Source organism: Ambystoma mexicanum, chromosome 1q (assembly GCF_040938575.1).
Source record: "Ambystoma mexicanum isolate Mex_15411 chromosome 1q, UKY_AmexF1_1, whole genome shotgun sequence".
Classification (NCBI taxonomy): Eukaryota; Metazoa; Chordata; class Amphibia; order Caudata; family Ambystomatidae; genus Ambystoma; species Ambystoma mexicanum.
The window spans coordinates 615298573-615317196 of NC_090922.1; the positions used below are offsets into that span (position 1 = coordinate 615298573).

The window sequence follows — 18624 nt, forward strand, 5'->3', positions numbered from 1 at the left end:
TACACACATTTGAAATCTTAAAACAAGGAAACAAATGTGACTTAATCTCTTTGAAGATATCAATTTAGTTGTAGCAACGTGGCCTTGATATTGTCGTATTGTTCAAGTGCCGTGTTAGACTTCAAGGATGTTTTATAGAGGGTCGCAATAATTGTCTTTTAAAAATCAATATTAGAATGCGGTTCCTCCAAATAAGGAAATAAAGTTCAGAGATAGGTTTCTGCACAACTGGACTCCTGTAACATTGGGTGCAGGAGTGAGAGGCTTACGGTTGTCTCAAAAATCTATTTTAGATTTAACAATCAAATAATATAGATGTGTTCTTAAAATGTACCTTTGGCACTACAGCTAGAAAAACTACTTTGGAGCCTAATATCACTGACAATTCATTGGTGGAGAAGGCCACACTGCTGGTGCCTTATAGCACCAAGGTGACATAATTGGAAGGAACTTGCACAGTGTGATTTCTGTTGAATTGCCCTGCCACTGCTGGGGAAGCGCAGAGTCCTAGGGCCCAAGAGCACTAATGGGACACTACTGGAGGAAGCTCACTCAAAATGTTGGCAAGAACATGTTAAGTTCTCACTCAAGACAGACCCAGCCTCACATCATTCACATCATAACCATTCCATTGTCACAGTTACAGGAAGCATTAGGAGTGTGCTTACGTGGTTATCGATATAAATGGCACCTACCCACAAACATTAACCTGAACCACATAAGATGCGTTTGACAATACATATTTCGTTTTCAGACCTATGTACTACATAGCACACATGACACACACCGGTGTTTTTACAAAGGTATAAACAAACATAAGTCAGACATACAATGTAACAAGTGTTTCAGTTGTTGAAAAGCAATGAAGCTTACCTCAGCCTCATAGGAAGAGGCTGGAACAGTTAAGAGGATCTGCAGTGGCTTCACCTGTGTAAAGAAACCTCTTTCTGTGGGACGGATCCTTCCAAAAACAGTCTACTATTTCTGAAGCTGAAAAATAAGTGTGGGCGTTCAATAAAGTTGTTAGTTGTGCAGTGAGAAGGAAATATTTGATTTCTGGGTATTTAACAAGCATTTCAGAGCTTCTCCCTTGTTGGTGAAAGAGTTGAATGGAAGAGATTGGAAGGTGGGAGTGGGGGAGAATGAAAGAAGGGGGTGGACAGGAGTAGAGTTGTTAACAGATTAGAGTGAGTGGTGGTAAAAAAAAAAGATGATCTCGGGAGGATAGCTCAGAGGCAACATGCTCGCCTTGGAAGCAAGACGACACGGAGCAACACAGGTTCGATCCCGGGGTCCATGCTTAGAAACCTCTGGATATTAAGCGCGTTATAAATAAACTATCATATCATATATCTGGGAGGAGGAGCATTTGAGAGAGGGCTAGGGTGCATTTATACACAGACAAGGACCATAATAAAGGTTGTCATATCTTATTATTCATTTGACCATTACCATGCCTGCTGTAACACTTAAGATCCACCTAGAACAAGCAATGATGAAGCCAGCCGTTTTGGCTCATTTATACACTTTTTAATGGCATAGTCACCATAGCTCTAGATACTGCCAATTACCAGCTATTTCCATCATGAGCCCAAAGAGTACTACAATTTGTCAGGCATTGGCATGATGTGCTCTGGCACTCACGCCATGTACCATATCTTGATAGCCTATTGTGAGAAACCTGAAGGTGTCTCCCTGACTAGTTCAACGGGGATCTGTCATCCGGGTGGCGAGGACACGGCCATCGCTATTGGATCCAGTTCCTGGGGCTGGACCAGTGAGGGAGGATCACCTGGATAGGGGGTCCTCAGGGAGTGGGACACCGAAGGGTGAGACGCAGTATCCCCCTTCTTACAACACCTTTTTCCCATCCTACCCCGTAGGATACTCAGACACTCTATACCCCCTCTTTTTTGACATGAACACCTTCGCACACCATGAAAGACGAAGGACAAACACCAGAGCCGTTTACCTGACATGTGGCACCACAAGGGTCAGGCAAAGTCAAGCAATTGACCAGAATCACACACAGCTAACGGCCCTTTCCGTTCCCCACAGGGATAAAAGGTGGAGCACAAGAGCACAATATGAGCAAGGCAGACCACACAACATGAGAGCTAGGGAGTTCAAGCGGAGAAAGACAGCGCAAATCGAGAGGGTGACAAGGAGGAAAGCAACCGTGGCCTTTCCGGGCTAGATGCGTGTAAACCTCCACGGAAGGAAGCGTAAGACCGCAAACAATAGCGAGTGTGTGTTGCAGCAGATGTCAACAGTAAACGAGACCCCTGAGTTATTTTCAGTGGTCATCCCATTTATGTCAAAAGAGGCTTAGGTTTAGATCACAATTACAGGAACCTTATGAAGGAGTGCCCATACTGATCTATTACAGTTCAATTTCTGCCCTGACCAAGGCTCTCAAAACAAGCCAATAACTGAAATGGAAGGAATATTTAAAAATAAAATGTGGACCAGCTGCCTACTTAAGAGTCCAGGCTGGTATATAATGGTGGACCATTTTTTCTTCTTTAATTGCATTGCTGGGAAGTTACAAATGGGTTCTAGTGCATTGCTCTTGCTTTGTTGGATAGGGATGTCCAACAGATCACACCGTCTGATCAAGAGCTGGGCTGCTCCTCTTCCCTCCACATTGTGAAGATCTAGGTGATTCATTCCTGACCGTACTGGAATTATGTGCCCAAAATATAATCGCCCAAAAGTAAGCAACAATATAAAACATGGCATACATCTTAGAAGGATAACCAAATCTCTACCACTGAACATCAAGATCAGGACTCGGTCACCAAATAAACTGCTTCCTCCTTAATGTTAATAGGTACCCCATAGCGAAAGCCTATATCCACATCATGAGGGCCCACAGCTCCATCCGCAATTCTTGTGGTAGCAAACCTCAAACAGATCACCACCGCAGTGTCCCCGACTGGCAACCACAGTGCATGACAGAGGTCTTCAACAGGGACCTCCTTTAACAACATATTCTTTACTGTGACTTTGATAGAGAGAGCACTGGGCTTCTTCTGCCCATACCCAGTGATGCAAACCATCAAACATTGCTATCAGTAAGCTCCAGGATTGGATGAGCAACACTGGCTCCATAGTCCACAACTATGAGATGTGTGTATGGTTGGCAAACCCTAAATACCTGATGAATCATAAATATAGAAACAGGCGTCCTACATTTCACCCCCGCAGAAGACAGGGTTTGTGTCATGGGCAGTCCTAGAAGGTCCAGAAAGGGCTAAGCGAAAATGCTCTGCATAAGCATTACTAAGGCACAAGTGCATCAACTTTGAAAGACCTAACATGCTACCGAAGCAGAACTGCTTTGATAAAAAATAGTTGCTTGTATGCTCATTACTTCTTTCACTCATCTTGAGCATGATTTAATAGAGAGCACTCATCGGGCATTTGATCTTGTCTACACATGCTCGTTTGTTCAAACATAGTCCAGCAATTTCCCTCCCACTTCCCTTTGCTTTGCCGACATTGTTCATCTATGGTCCATGTTATGACATGGTGGGGGTCACTGATTATGATGAATGCTCTTTGTTTCATCACAGGCACTAAACACTCGTACTCACTGATCCAGAGATTTCCCAAAAACCTTCTCTTCACCTAATGTGGCAACTCATGTGAATGATACTTTTTAACACTTTGTATGAAAGTACAGTGACACATTGGTCTTCAGCATGCACTACAAGAACCAATTATTCACTCAGGTGTTCTTGTCTTACAACCCACGTAGATAAGGACATCTGTTGCAGCATTCTCCCTGGCATCCCACACGCCACCTCCACCCACAATGCCGCATGGACCAGTGAGCTACCTGCTAAACGCTTCCTTGAAGATGTCTCCACCAACAACATCAATCACCACATCTACTCCTTGGCCATCAGTCAGTCTCTTCAGCTCCTCTTTCAGGCTGCACTGCGTGTAATTCAGGGCAGAGGCTGCTCCCATCTTCAGCGCCAACTGGCACTTCTCATCACTGCCAGCCGCTGCAATGACCTACAAGAAGGAAAGGAAAGGTAACCAACTACCACAAAGCCCCTAGAGTAGAATAACACACAGGCAGAGTGATTCATGTCTTCTTTCTATGTATTGATTTTGATGTGGCTTATAAAAGTGCTACTCAAAAATAACAATTGCTTCTGGGTGTTGTGACGAAGTTCCATGCCTCCCACAGGGGATCTCCTTTGGGGTGGCCAGCGGGGCGTGTAGCTCCCTAAGCCTGTGGATGATGGGCATGGTTATGGTATGGGAAGGTTCCCCTCATCTCCCTCCACTTGGTACAAGTCTCAGGGAAGGGGATTGCCACAGTACCACCACAGATACTCCTGCCCCTTTAAGGCATGTCAGGAACGGCGCGCCAGGCCGCAGAGAATGGCATTTGCCATTGTGTTTCAGGCAACAATACTTAAGAACAGCAATCCCAGGAGGCTGCATGGCAGCTCCCATGACATAACGTCACGACACACAGCTGCGATATCATGATGCCCAGCCAATCACTGCCCACGCAACACAGAAGCCTGCAAGACCTGCGTATGCGACACAGGAGGCAGAAAGGAGTGGTAATGCTCAACACATCTGGTTCTAGCTGCGAGTTGCGTCTGCCTTGCTGTTTGCGTTCAAGACTCCATTGGGCTGTGTTTCCACATAGTTGACCTGCATTGCTCCTCTTCGTTTGCTGACTCTTGGATTTGGTGACTCTGGACTAATTTCTACGTTACTGACATGCGTTGTTTCTCTAACACCACAGAGAAAATAAAGAGAGGATGAGGTATCCAGGATATTGGCAGAAGCATCAAGCCCAGTTGACACTACAGGCAAGTGGACTAGAGAGTGGTGGCCAAAGTGAAAAATAGTCCAGAGGGGAAAGAAGTGACGCCTAGGGGGAGGTGGAGTAGAAAGGGAAAACCAGCATGTGGTAGCAGAAAGTGAACACCATCGGGTGGTAGAATGTGAGCACCAGAAGGTCCAGGAGGTGGTAACAGAACGTGAAAATCACGAGGCGATAGGATGAAGTAAACATTTAGAGGTGGCTGAGTAAGAGCAGACTAGGAAGTGAAAGTAAGAGGTGAACATGGCAGAGAGGTAGGAGGGGGTGAACAACTGAAAGAGTGGACAGGAGAATATTGAGAAGAGGGTAGCGAATATCAGGAGATGTTGGAGCAAGAGTTCTGGAGTTTGGCAGGAAGAGTTGGAGTAGGCCATATGAAGGAAGGAGCAGCTTGACGTTAAGAGGGCAAGGAAGGTGATCAGCCGTAGTGAAAGTAATCAGAAAGATGATGTAAAGAATCCCGACGCAGAAGGAGCTCAAAAGGAGAAAGAAAGTCAGAAGTGAGAAAAACGCCGAGAAGGTAAGAGGTAAAAAGCAATATACCACTTAAGAGAGTAGGCTGATAAGTGAGGTGGATAGAGAAGACCAGGCTGCTGAAGAGGGGTCAGGTGGTCTCAAGAAATGAAGGGCTGGGTCTAGGGGTCTGGGAATACCATTCAGAAAAATGGAGCAGTGCAGTTAGCCTCACTCTCATTCAAACGCTATCACGTTGTTTCATCTCCATTAGTTTTTTCTAAATGTTTTCAACAAAACTATTTTTCGAAAAAACTCAAATAAATATGGGGTTGTGGGGTAAGGGATTATAAGCGGTGGGGACGAGGGGTGTTTTTAATATAGGGAAGTGGGGTTTTGGGGGGACCACCCAAAATATAAAAAAAGATTCACTAAGATGAGATTTTTCAAAATCATTTCGCCGAAAAAAATAATTTTGAAAACACTCATGTCGATATAGGGGCATAGAACCCATTCTAACATCCTTGCCTGGCCCACATCCAGGCCATTGCGACCTGCCTTAGGAAAACCTAAGGTGAGCCACGAGTAAGCCATCATACACATTTAGATTTTCCTGATTATTATGTTGTCCCAGATTGTACAGAACCCTGTAGTGAACTTGAACTTATTGTTTGAACTTATTGTTTGTGTCTTGTTATTTTTGTCCTGCCACTTACTGGACAGTGTGAACACAGAAGACAATACAAAGAGGAGGATTCCTCAGATAAGGAGGTAGAAAAAAAGGACACCATTTATTCAAATACATTTATGGGAATTGTTGAAGTGCTTATTAATGTCCTCGAGCCTTTGGCTATCAGAGCAGCACATGTATTCTCCAGGTCCAGTATTTTAATGTCTGTTGTTATCACTCAAAGGTATTTTTGAGGAGCTCTCTCTTCATGTCCGTATTGAAATTTGCAAAGTCTTGTTTTTATAATTCTAGCGCAGAGGTATTCAAACTGTTGGGCGCAGCTGCATTCCCTGGGTGCGAGACCCCAGATTGAATTGTGTAAAAAAAAAAAAAAAAAAAGAATATAGCGGGATATTGTTCCATTAAGATGGGTGGCGAGTAAGATCGATCCAGTTCATGCTTTGTCTGAATTGTAAGGATAATCTAAAGGTTCATAGTATGGTACTTATTTAGATAGGTAATCTGGACCTTTGACTCAAAAGGTTTTTATGAATCATGCTGGTGGGATGAAGTGGAGAAGTTTTAAGATCTTTCATGAGTACGCAAACTCATGACAACCATTGGCCAGCATGACAAACACTTTAACAGAAGAAACATATCCACTCTCAGTGCAGGTTTTTCTACCTTTGTGCCTCACCATTATACTACAGGGTAATCTTGAGATTTGAGAGCAAGGAGGTAGAGTACATTCCAAGCCCAAGGATAGAATACCATATTTCAATGAAGTCACAAATTCTGGCAGAATTGCAGGGTAGGGAAAATAAGTAATGTAGAGGCGGAACTCTGAGGAGTGGAGCAGAAGTGGTCAGTGGTGCAGCTTGTTCCCTCCGTCCCCATCCTGTCTCAGCGCATGCTGTGTACTGAGGAAAGTAGGAGAATGCAGAGATTTCCTTGTGGAGATAATGGAATAAAAATAGTGATACAAGCCACCCTGATTACATGGTTCTGCCCACTGGGGGTGGTCTACTCGGATACACAGATGTCTGGAGTCACATTGCGCTGCCTGCTTCTATCTGGGCATGCAACACGTGGCATGTGTGCAATTTCAGACCCTCACGAAAAAGCTGTGCAACGGAACTGGGCGCCTGAGTGTCCATGTGACACTTTGTCCCATTAATCACTGGTAAATTAAAGGTAGTGTTCAAGCAGCATGCTTACAGTTAGGACAGTGTGGAGGGGCTCCTGTTTGTGCTGTTGCACTGTACCACTTCGCTAGATATAGTCCACACCTGGCAAGGTTTAGTGTAACACACTCTCTCGTCTATCCCCTTGTAGCGTTTCTTCCCCAAAAACCACACTGGAGACACCAACTCAAAGTTCCCACGGGAAAGGGGAGTAAGCGGGCCCAAGCAGATCAAGATTTCCATGGCTTACACCATTTTTACCTGCAAAGGAGATTCGGCAAACCGAGGGGAGATGTAGACCCTTCCCTCACCAAACAAAATTCCAGAACTCACGGTGTGGTTTTAAAATGACCACTTGTCTTTTTAAAGATTGAACTACAAAGCCTCACTCGCAACGAGGTCATTGCAGGGATCTACCGGACTGGACTACCGTTCAGGAAGCAGACACAGGGGCAAGGCATTATGAAAGAGGCTTGGTTATCTCAGTTTCGGTGAGGAGAACCCGGGGTGCAGACATGCCTTGCAGAGCACCTAGAGCAGAGCCAGTGGAAAGTGAAAGAGCTGTGAAGAGCTAAAGGGACCAGGGGCCTCAAGAGACTACAGGAGCCAGAGCACCACACCACTCACAGGGTGAGAAGTGCACCCTATCCCCTGCAAAGTAAAAAGAGGATGGGACAGTTGGAGGTAGAGGGAAAGATTAAGATGAAGAGGTTGATGATGTTAGAGAGAGAGAGAGAGAGAGAGAGAGAGAGAGAGAGAGAGAGAGAGAGAGAGAGAGAGCGAGAGAGAGCGAGAGAGAGAGAGAGGGAGAAAGAGAGAGGGAGAAAGAAAGAACAAAAGGAAGAAACAAAGAAAGGACAAAAGAAAGAGTGCAGGAGGGAGAGAAGGAGAAAGCAAGAGAGAAAGGAGGAGGCGAGAATGTCACAATAGCAAGGAGGTGGTGGCAAGGAAGGACCAGGCAGAGACTGAGGAGCATCACACCGCCCTAGTGCTGGATGTGAAGGCCCTTTTCCCGCGATTTACAATGTAAAAGGTCATTGCAGAGAGAGAGGGGAAATAGGAGAAAGTCTTGCTGGGGGCTTGGTACCCAGGCTGAGGGTGAAAACTTAAGAACCTTGAGAACTTGAGAGAGGAGGCGAGGCAGAGAGACAGAGAAAAGAGCAAAGGAGTATAAGGTGCATGCAGTTCCATCTTGGACTCAGTAGGGGAGGAACCAGGCTGTAGCCTACTGAAGGCCCTATCCCAAGGTCAGACCTGGGACAGCCACATAGCCAGAGCCTTGCTGGGCCTCTGAGCAACCAGATCCTGTAGTGGGATCATGCTCAACCAGAGCCTGTATTCAGCTCCTCAGAGACCACAGCTTGTTGTGGGCGCTTAAACTTGTGGAGGCAGAGGTAACAATGATTGCAGCCTGAAAATTCACCTAAGAAAAGACAGCAAAGAAATCAACTGTCATCTGGACGTCAGCTACCTAGGAGGGCCATGACAGAAGGGTGCCAGACCCTTGGAACCTCCATGAACCGCTCAGGGACTGCAAGTGACTTTGTGCAACTCAATCAGGATGATACAACCCCGATTGCGAACTGTTGTAGACTAGGGATCCTGGACTCAGGACCATGGTCCTACCTTAGATTTGGGGTTGACTAGCATGCTCACTGAATTGTGTTAATTCTTTTGTATTTAGGCATATCCCAATGGTTAAAGCTGTTCTCTGTTAGACCATATAAGCCTTACTCCAACCGCTCGGTTTGATACCAATAAATCATAGTTGCACACAACTTGAAGGATCTCGAGCCTTCTTTTAATCCTTTGGCCAGTGACCTAACCCATTCTGAAATGTGTTGCACCGTTACTGCATTTTCGATACCTAGGCCTCCTTCCAACAGCAACCTGCCCTCTTTAATAAAAATGTCCTTTCTTTCCAATCATGCGCATGAAAGGTCAGTGGCTGAAAGTGTGTAAATAAAGATGACCAACGTACATGAACACCAATACAAAGTCTACCTTGGCTTGAAGAATGTTGGATGCCAAATCCACTGTGGCAAGGCCCGTGGCTCCCGCAGCTGCCGTCACCAGAACAGTCTCCCTAGCAGCAAAAAAGAAGCCGGGATGAGGTTAGGAGCATGGTCCCTCAAAGAGCAAGTGGCTGTGGAGCTTGGTCAGGACAAAGCTAGCAACACAAGTCTACCCATGCTGGTCGCTGAACTACATAGAAGGTATGTCCATCTACCCATCAACATGCATATGGTTAAGAGGGCATAACTTATTAGGAGCTACTGCTCCAATCCAGTCACAGACTCAGCACAGCACCTGTACCACCCCTCACCCATCATGACTTACAACCCAGTGCCACTAACCTTGGTGCATCATGGCGGTCAAAAGGTCAGTGCCACAAAGAGGTACCACAAACATCATCAGTAAGGTGACACAAATGATAATGCACTATGAAGTTCAAGAGCAAAGGTTCTTAAACTCTAGAGTCTGCTATATACATTCACCGTATTGTTAGAAAAATCTCTCCACGCGTCACCCGCACAGAATAATAAAACTCTCTCCCTATGCCACACTCACTTGCACTGTAAACCTCCCAACCCATAATTTATCCACAACTGGTTCTACATAGCCCGCACTTGCCTATAACTGGTTCTATTTTAAGAACGCACGAGAGCTGTTAAGGAGGTTTTTCAGAAGCTTTTGGGGAAGGGTTCAAGATGACCAAACCTGTACTGTCTGTACGGGGTGTCCACCAAGTTTGTACAAATACTTTAAACGGTAATGTGACAGAGCAGCCAGGCTTCACTCTTATGCAAGGCTAGAGCTGGCACCAAGGTGCAGTTGGTCTCACACAAGCATGCAACATAATAATCCACACAGAATATACTAAATAAAATATACCCTTTTCTATAGAGTCAGGTAGGATTAAATGAGCTTATAATATCCTTAAACAGTAAAGGGTGTAGAAAAGATAATACTTACAACTTAAAACTTGTAGAAAAAGACCGATCAAGACGTGTACAATACTATTTTCTTGGCAATGCTTTAACTATGTGATTTTCCAGTCAAAAGGGCATATACAATCCCAGTAGGTAGACAAATTACAGTGACGACTTCTAAACCCCAGCACCCCCAAGGGAATAAAGGAACATAGGCAGTTTATAGCCATGAAAAAATGTTAGTCCAACTTTCAGAGAGTTTTAGGAGTTCAGCAAAATTTGCCTATAGCAATAAACAGGACAAACACAATAATTCAGTGAAGTTTCTTGTGAAAAAGGAAGCAAGTTTTACTTCGAGGTTCCAGAAGTGAAATGGGTGGCACCCTCCTAGCTGGGTATTCTCAGGACGGGGACCCCACCAGATCAGAAGCATGCATATGTTCAACAACCAGAGGCCTGTTCAGGGATGACTGCAGAGTGGATCAAGAGACCTGAGCAGGAGAAGCCCTGGCACAGGATGTGGGTCAGAAGACCGGGAAGGACGACCCAGGCTAAGGACTGCGGCGGAGAAGGCCCAGGGAAGGCATGTTTTCCGAGGTCACCCAAGATGTCGGATCGCAGCTGGCTAGCACTGTGGTTCAGATTGCAGAGTCCCAGAAGGTGCCATTGCCAGAATCACAGGATCCAGTATAAAGGAGTACCTCTGCACAACGGCACATGACGAGGAAAGCACAGCAGCAGCCATGATGGGAGTCATAAGAGTCACGTTAAACAGAGGGTATCAGCTGGCTCCAGGGAGGACAAAGGCTCAGTAGAGGGCAGCAGAAACAGCCCCTAGTACAAGGATCAGAAAGAGTTTGGCGGTAACCCTTAAATGCGGCGGTAGCGCAAGGGTCCACCAAATCACGGCTTTGGCCGATTTCCCCAAGCTTTTAGCTGGGGGGAAATCAGCCGAAATTTCGCGCTCATACTGCCGGCGGGAAATCCGTGATGAGGCCCATTGTGTGGAGTAGAAGCAAGACACCCAGTACCTGCTAACCAGCAAGGGGCCCTCGCCCCAGCTGTAGTGAGCAACACAAGGACAAGGAGGCTTCAAGAAGCCACCAGAGGCTGCAGGCACAGATGTTCCAGGACAAAAGGCTGGAGGAAGTAGAAGAGCTTGGCACAAGATTCTTCGGGCCTGGAGAAACCAAGATGGAGAAATAGGATGACTGGGCACATGCTGCCAAAACTGAAGTACTCTTTCCCTGCACACTATTCCTTCTCCTCTTCCTCCCTCCTCTATTTCTTTTCATCCCTCTTTGCTTTCTATGTCCTCTTCATCTCGTAACTTGGGACTTTACTTTGATTCTGACCTATCCTTCACTCATCATATCTCTTTATCTTCCTGCGCTTGTCGTTATTATTTGTATAACATCTGCAAAGCTCGTCCTTTCTTAACTTTTGACGCAACAAAACTTCTAATCTCATCGGTTTATTAACAACTTTTCTATTGTTCAGTTTCTCTATTTGGTCTTCCTTTCTCCAACCTTGCTCCACTGAAATCAGTTTTTAATGCTTCCATTTGTCTTCTTTATCTTCTCTTCCCACATAATTCAATTGTCTCTTCTCCCTCTACTCTCGCATGGCTTGCTTTCCATTCTCATCTTAAATTTAACTTTTTGTGCCTCATCACGAGTTGGGCGGTATTTCTGGTGTATTTTCCGTAGAGCGCTATTTGTGCTAACGCTATGATGTTTGGCGTAAACAATGCCAGATCATGAGTCCGCGTGCACATGCACAGGGACATGGCTTTAACGCAAATAGCGGCTGGCAGAAAAAGTGGCCAGGAACCCGTAAATCCAACACGCATTGCGCTACCGCCGAGCCGGGTACACTATTAGCATGCTCTATTTGCACGTGCTATTAGCGCGCGGGAAACGCGTCACCGCCGGAACATAAAATAAAGCGGCAGCCATTTTGGAAATCACAATCCACCGAAAATCGCAGTCCCTGCAAGCTATCCACTCCTGGTAAGATAGGAAAATGGCTCAGGAACGCACTAGGGGGAAGTCAGCCCTGGATAGGATGAGAAAACTGAGGTTTACAGACCAGGAGCTTGCCATACTTGTAGAGGAGGTTCTGGACCATCAGGAAGAGCTGTATGGCCCCCAGCAGCGCAAGACAAGGGCTCAACGGCGAGCACAGATCTGGAGGCAAGAAGGTGTCTGCAGTGTCTGCGGTGGGCCGTGTGCCGAGGGATGGAGAGGACTGCCGCAAGCGCCTGAATGACTTGCAGGTCCGTGACCGTGGTCTCCTGGCCCAGCACAGGAGTGAGAGCATAGGGACTGGAGGAGGGCCAGCACCACCACCACCGGAGCTCATCCCCTGGGAGGAGCAGATTATGACTCTGATCAACATGGGCACTATTGAGGGAGATGGGAGGAGCGGAGGCTGGCACTGGTACCCAGGAGGCTGCAGGTGAGAACCCTCCCACCCCGAAAATGCATGTATCTGTTAGGCCCACTCCTCCAGAGCCTGAGTGAATGTATGTGCATGCAATGTGTGTGAGGCACCGCAGCCACCCATTACTGCCCCCTTCTAACACCGTACCCTAGCGCCCCCTCCACCATAAGTACATACAATGTATCAATTTAAGGCCCAGAGGAAAGACATCCATGGCCATCGCACAGCAACTTGATGTGTGGGTGGGTATGAAAGCCCCCCACACAGCAATAAGGGAGCTGTGCATCCTCAACAGACATCTGACGATGTCACACCAACATGTCCAAGCAGTGTCTCTCCACTGTACAACGTTCCACCAATCACAACATGGGGACTCACTAAAATGCAATGGCCACGCATGATAAAAACTGTGCCCAAACCCACTGCAAGGCATGAAATGCATGATACAAATGTAAGCTGCCCTCAATTTATACAACACCCTATGTACCCCACAGGCACGCATCGCTCATCACAGGCCAATGATGATGGGAAGGAAGCAACACCATCCAGCCGCATGTCCCGACGCGCATCTACCAGCACCACCACCCTGCAAAGGGACCAGGCAAGAAAAAACAAGACGCTGGACACATCCAAGTTCACCCCACTGTAGCCCACTCAGACGGGTTCAGCGTCCACAAGGCCACAGGGTGACAGCGCCTCAAACACCAGATGCCCCCCCCGGACACTCAGGATGTGGAGGAAGCCACCAGTGTGTCTAACTCTGATGAGGCCCACACATCCACAGCAGCACGACACACTGCACTGGTGTCCTCACCCAGCCTCAGTGTCACACATGGGACGGCCACACCCCAGGGAAACACACAGCAGGTGCCAGTGGATGCACACGCCACATGTACGTGTGCGTTGTGCCCGCACACCTGAGCCTGATGTGGACACACCATTTTATGGTTCCCCCGAGGATAGGCACTCCAACCGCAGCAGCCCCTTCAGAGGTGGCACCATGTCCCCCAGCAGCCCCCCTTCAACCCTGCACACCTCAAAGACCCATCGTCACGGGAGCAGCTGTGACGGGGCGGCTGGATGTGATGGAGGCCCGACAGAGCACAACCGCCACATCAAGGATATCAGCCATGCCATACGGAATGCAGCCAAGACCATGGCACGAGACAATGCGCGGACCCGTAGCGTGGTGGAGGGCTGTACAGCGGCCTAAACAGGTTTTGAACAAAGGGTACGGGAGCTGTGTGAGGTCCAATCTGCACATGCTGAGTAGATGCAGGAGGCAAACAATCTGCTCCGCCAGCAGCTGCAGGTCTCAGGAGAAAGAACTAGCCTTGCAGTTCCCACTGGGCTCCCTACGTATTGTACAGGCCTCAATTACCCTGGGACCTTAAGGTTGACCACACCTGACAAGTGTGAATATCAACCTCATGGCCATTGTCGCATGGATCAACACTCTTTTTTTTAAATGCATGTAACCAGCAGAATCATCTGTAAACACATTACATGAGGTGCAAACCAGATTGCAGAGAACCACACATTTATGCAGTGGCATACATGGTAAAGTGCATTGACTTAACATACATAGAACTAAAGTGCTGGTGCATGTCCGTTAGAATGAACAAACAAGAACATCTAAAATTCCCCATAGATTTAACTACACATTTAAACAACAATACATCTGCCTATAGCCACTTGGAATTAGAATTTAACAGGCCGATTCATGGAATTCCTCACAAAAGTGTCGCACGTGGCTGGCGCACAGGGTGCCCGTGCGAATGTCTGCGCCAGCCGCGTGCGATAAAATCAATTTCCGCGCACAGCGTATTCATGGATTCTCGCCTCCAAAAGCAGACGTGGCGCAGCGACCCTGCAGCAGCGCCAGTTATGCCCCCAAGAACGCCCTCACGCAAGGAAAAGCCATCAAGATCGCAAAAACATTGCAAAGGGCTGCGCCAACCCTGTACCAGTTTACCAGACTGGCAAACAGCAAACGCAAAGCGGGGAACGCGTATTACGGGTTTCGGGAACACGCGTGCATGAGAGGTTTCACACGCGATCTGGCCTGGGGGAGCGTGTGCGTGTATTTCAGGGGTGCCCGAGAAGTTCAATACGCGAACGGCCTGGGTGCGTGTATTTCAGGGGTGCGTGAGAAGTTCCACACGCGAATGGCCTGGGTGCGTGTATTTCAGGGGTGCGCGAGAAGTTCCACACGCGAATGGCCTGGGCGCGTGTATTTCAGGGGTGCACGAGAAGTTCCACACGCGAATTGCCTGGGCGCGTGTATTTCAGGGGTGCGCGAGAAGTTCCACAGGCGATTGGCCTGGGCGCGTGTAGTTCAGAGGTGCGCGAGAAGTTCCACACGCGATCGGGCCTGGAGGAGCGTGTGCATGTATTTCAGGGGTGCGCGAGAAGTTCCACACGCGATCGGGCCTGGGGGAGCGTGTGCGTGTATTTCAGGGGTGCGCGAGAAGTTCCACACGCGATCGGGCCTGGGGGAGCGTGTGCGTGTAGTTCAGGGGTGCGCGAGAAGTTCCACACGCGAATGGCCTGGGCGCGTGTATTTCAGGGGTGCGCGAGAAGTTCCACACGCGAATGGCCTGGGCGCGTGTATTTCAGGGGTGCGCGAGAAGTTCCACACGCGATCGGGCCTGGGGGAGCGTGTGCGTGTATTTCAGGGGTGCGCGAGAAGTTCCACACGCGATTGGCCTGGGCGCGTGTAGTTCAGGGGTGCACGAGAAGTTCCACACGCGAATGGCCTGGGCGCGTGTAATTCAGGGGTGCGCGAGAAGTGCCACACACGAATGGCCTGGGCGCGTGTATTTCAGGGGTGCGCGAGAAGTTCCACACGCGATCGGGCCTGGGGGAGCGTGTGCGTGTATTTCAGGGGTGCGCGATAAGTTCCATACGCGATTGGCCTGGGCGCATGTATTTCAGAGGTGCGCGAGAAGTTCCACACGCGATTGGCCTGGGCGCGTGTATTCCAGAGGTGCGCGACAAGTTTCACACGCGATTGGCCTGTGCGCGTGTATTTCAGGGGTGCGCAGAAGTTCCACACGCGATCGGGCCTGGGGGAGCGTGTGCGTGTATTTCAGGGGTGCGCAAGAAGTTCCACACGCGATTGGCCTGGGCGCGTGTATTTCAGAGGTGCGCGAGAAGTTCCACACGCGATTTCAGCAGGGTACGTGTATTTCAGGGGTGCGCAAGAATTTTCACACGCGATTTCAGCAGGGTACGTGTATTTCAGGGGTGGCGGGGAGTCCTACATGTGATTTGGCAGTGTGGGTCCTCCCAGGTGTCCCCTGTACACCCTCCACGGCCCCTGCAGGCAGCCCACACCACAGGGGACTACCCTGCATCCCTGGTCATGTCCCGCAGGCAGCCCACCCAACATGGGCATGCCCCCCAGCAAAGGCACATGTCTCCTTGCACTACTGATCACCAACTCATGTCCCCTTGCACCCCCACCCCCCAGCATTGCGGGGCACCTGCCAGCATGCCCCCACTCATGTCCCCCTGCACCCCCACCCCCCAGCATTGCGGGGCACCTGCCAGCATGCCCCCACTCATGTCCCCCTGCACCCCCACCCCCCAGCATTGCGGGGCACCTGCCAGCAGGCCCGCACACATGTCCCCCAGCCAACATGTCATCACAATCTAGATCTCTGGCCCTTATGGTCAGCCTCCAAATGCCAAACACCCACCCGAGTATTGCATCCACCCACTTAGAAATGGCAACGACATGATAGAACCCCAATAGCAAGTTTGGAAATGAACACATGGCCCTCACATACACCCAATGGGTGTCAGTGAATCTCAAAACCCATATCATGATATGCATGATACCAATGAGATGATACTACACATTGACGTTTGATGAAAAAAATGTATTAAAAACAGCATAAATGGAATTAAAAATAAACAAATGACAATGGGAATCAAAAACCAAAAGCAGCATGTCCGTAAAATAATGAAAAACGACAAATCATAATCCAAAGGAAAGGTGTCCAAAGTCACAATTCAAGAAAGTAAATCCAAGGTAAAAACAAAACCAAAAACCACTGCTCCATGGGTAAATCAAAAAACAAAAAAAAAAAAATCCAACAGTCAACTATATACAGATAAACAAACCAGGGTCCATGATCCCAACTGAAGAAATGAAACCTACATAAAAATACTACCTAATAAAATAAAACTATATACAAAAATGTGGCCCATTGTCCAAAAGGTCCAAAATAAATAAAAAAGCAAAGGAAACCTAACACTAACTACATAACTATTTAGAAGGGCAGCGGGCTAGTCCGACGGCTCACTGGTTGTTGTCATGGGCCAGGGCATCATCGAACTCCTGTTCAATGTCTTGGAGGCGGGCATGTTCCCTGGCCCCGAGGTCCCTCAGGGATAATGCAGTGTCCAGCTCCAACTCCCTGCGAAGGCCCTCGAGGCACTCAGCCCGCCTCAGTGCCCTCCGCATGGAGTTCTCCGCCCTGACCATTGTGAGCCGTTCCTCCTCTGCCCGCTGCCGCTCCGCACCCATCTGCTGGCCCAACCGCTCCCACACGGAAGCCACTCCCATTCCAGGGTTCTCCTGCCCTCCGGCCGATGCCTGCACCCCTGATGTTGATGGCCCGAGCCATGATGCCTCCCACGTCGAGCCTGCCGCTGCCTCCGACGCAACTGCCTGTGCCAGCACGACGGCATCCAGGCTGATGGAATCCACCGATGCCGTCGTGCCCGTGCCCTGCCCGATGATGCCGTCACATCCTCCATCTGCTGGGGTCCAGTTGCTGGTGTGTCCACCCCTGCTGGACCTCCGACTCCCGTCTGTGGCAGGGATGGGATCCCCACCGAGGTGGCTGCATTGGTCGGGGCAGGTGCACAGGGGGCCCTGGTGGCATCTGGGCCGGAAGACGGCATGGAGTACGACTGGCGCATAGCCTCCACAGATAAGGAGAGGGTCGCCAGAGTGCCCGACACATGTACGAGACCCCCAACCATGACCGCTCCCAACTGGGCCACGTTGCCACGGTGCTCTTCGTGATGACATGCGTGCTCCCCCCGGGAAGCACGCACCTCATCACGAATGACAGCCGTGCGCAACGCGACACCAATCAGGACCTTCTCCATACGGCCAGGGGTCCCCTCGTCCGCAGGTGGAGGGGAGTCAGATGACATGGACATCCCCCCTACCTGCGGACGGGCCTCGGATGGGGCATCCCTGCTGGTGCATGGTGGTGCAGTCACAGTGTCAGGGACAGTGACATGCACAGGCACCTCCACGGCGACCTGTGCTGCCTCCTGCCCGTGCCCCTGGACTGCACCACTTGCACCAGCAGGGATGCCCCCACCAGGCCCCATGTGCGGCTCAGTAGCGGCCTCCTCCTCCTCTGTGGAAACCACCAACCTGGATGGCTCCACACCGTCTTCCGCCGTTGCAAGCCCCTGTGGGGGCTCACCCACCCCTTCCGCTGCAGCCATGGGGGCATCCCCGCCGCTTAGCTCCACAGCGCCGTCTCCGCCATCTTCTTCACTTTGCGCTGTGTAGAGGGAGACATAGAACACAAGCATCAGGGTACTGTACAATGGTCCCCTAGACAGGAAGCAACAGCAGATGAGTGGCACTGTCAAAGATCACTTCCCATCATGTCGCTCCACAACACATGGGTCAGTGCAGGCAAAACACATGCAGTAACAGGCATGGCGCATGCTATGGACATAAGCAAACATGTCCAGGGGAGTCTTGAAGCATACAATGTTGATTTTGGACTCACATGCATCATGGGTGATGCCTATCACATGCACACACTTCAACGTACTTTCATCCATCCGGACTCGTACACCCCAGACACAGTGGATGCAAGGATAACTAGGCTGCATCAGTGATTCTGAACATTGTCACAGACATGTGTCATGCATCCATGGCATTCACAAGTCACAGACACGCAGGCCAGAAACACAGACATGGACACCATACATGTACATGGCATCAGCACACATCCCTCACCCCCACCCATGTCCAGGAACAGAGACTGGCATGCTCTCATGTGTCCATTCCGCATAGGGCTCCCCATGTTGCATTTA

General features: G+C 49.2%; 1 protein-coding gene across 1 annotated transcript in view; it reads right to left on the reverse strand.

Annotated features, from left to right (window-relative positions):
* LOC138533590 (quinone oxidoreductase-like protein 2) overlaps positions 1-18624 on the reverse strand; it is a 300745-nt gene that overhangs the window by 63632 nt on the left and 218489 nt on the right. Inside the window, exons 7-8 of the mRNA XM_069641157.1 lie at positions 9170-9251; positions 3845-4026 (exon numbers count right to left, since the gene is read on the reverse strand). Coding sequence (XP_069497258.1) covers positions 3845-4026; positions 9170-9251 — 264 coding nt within the window. The remainder of the gene's footprint in view (positions 1-3844; positions 4027-9169; positions 9252-18624) is intronic.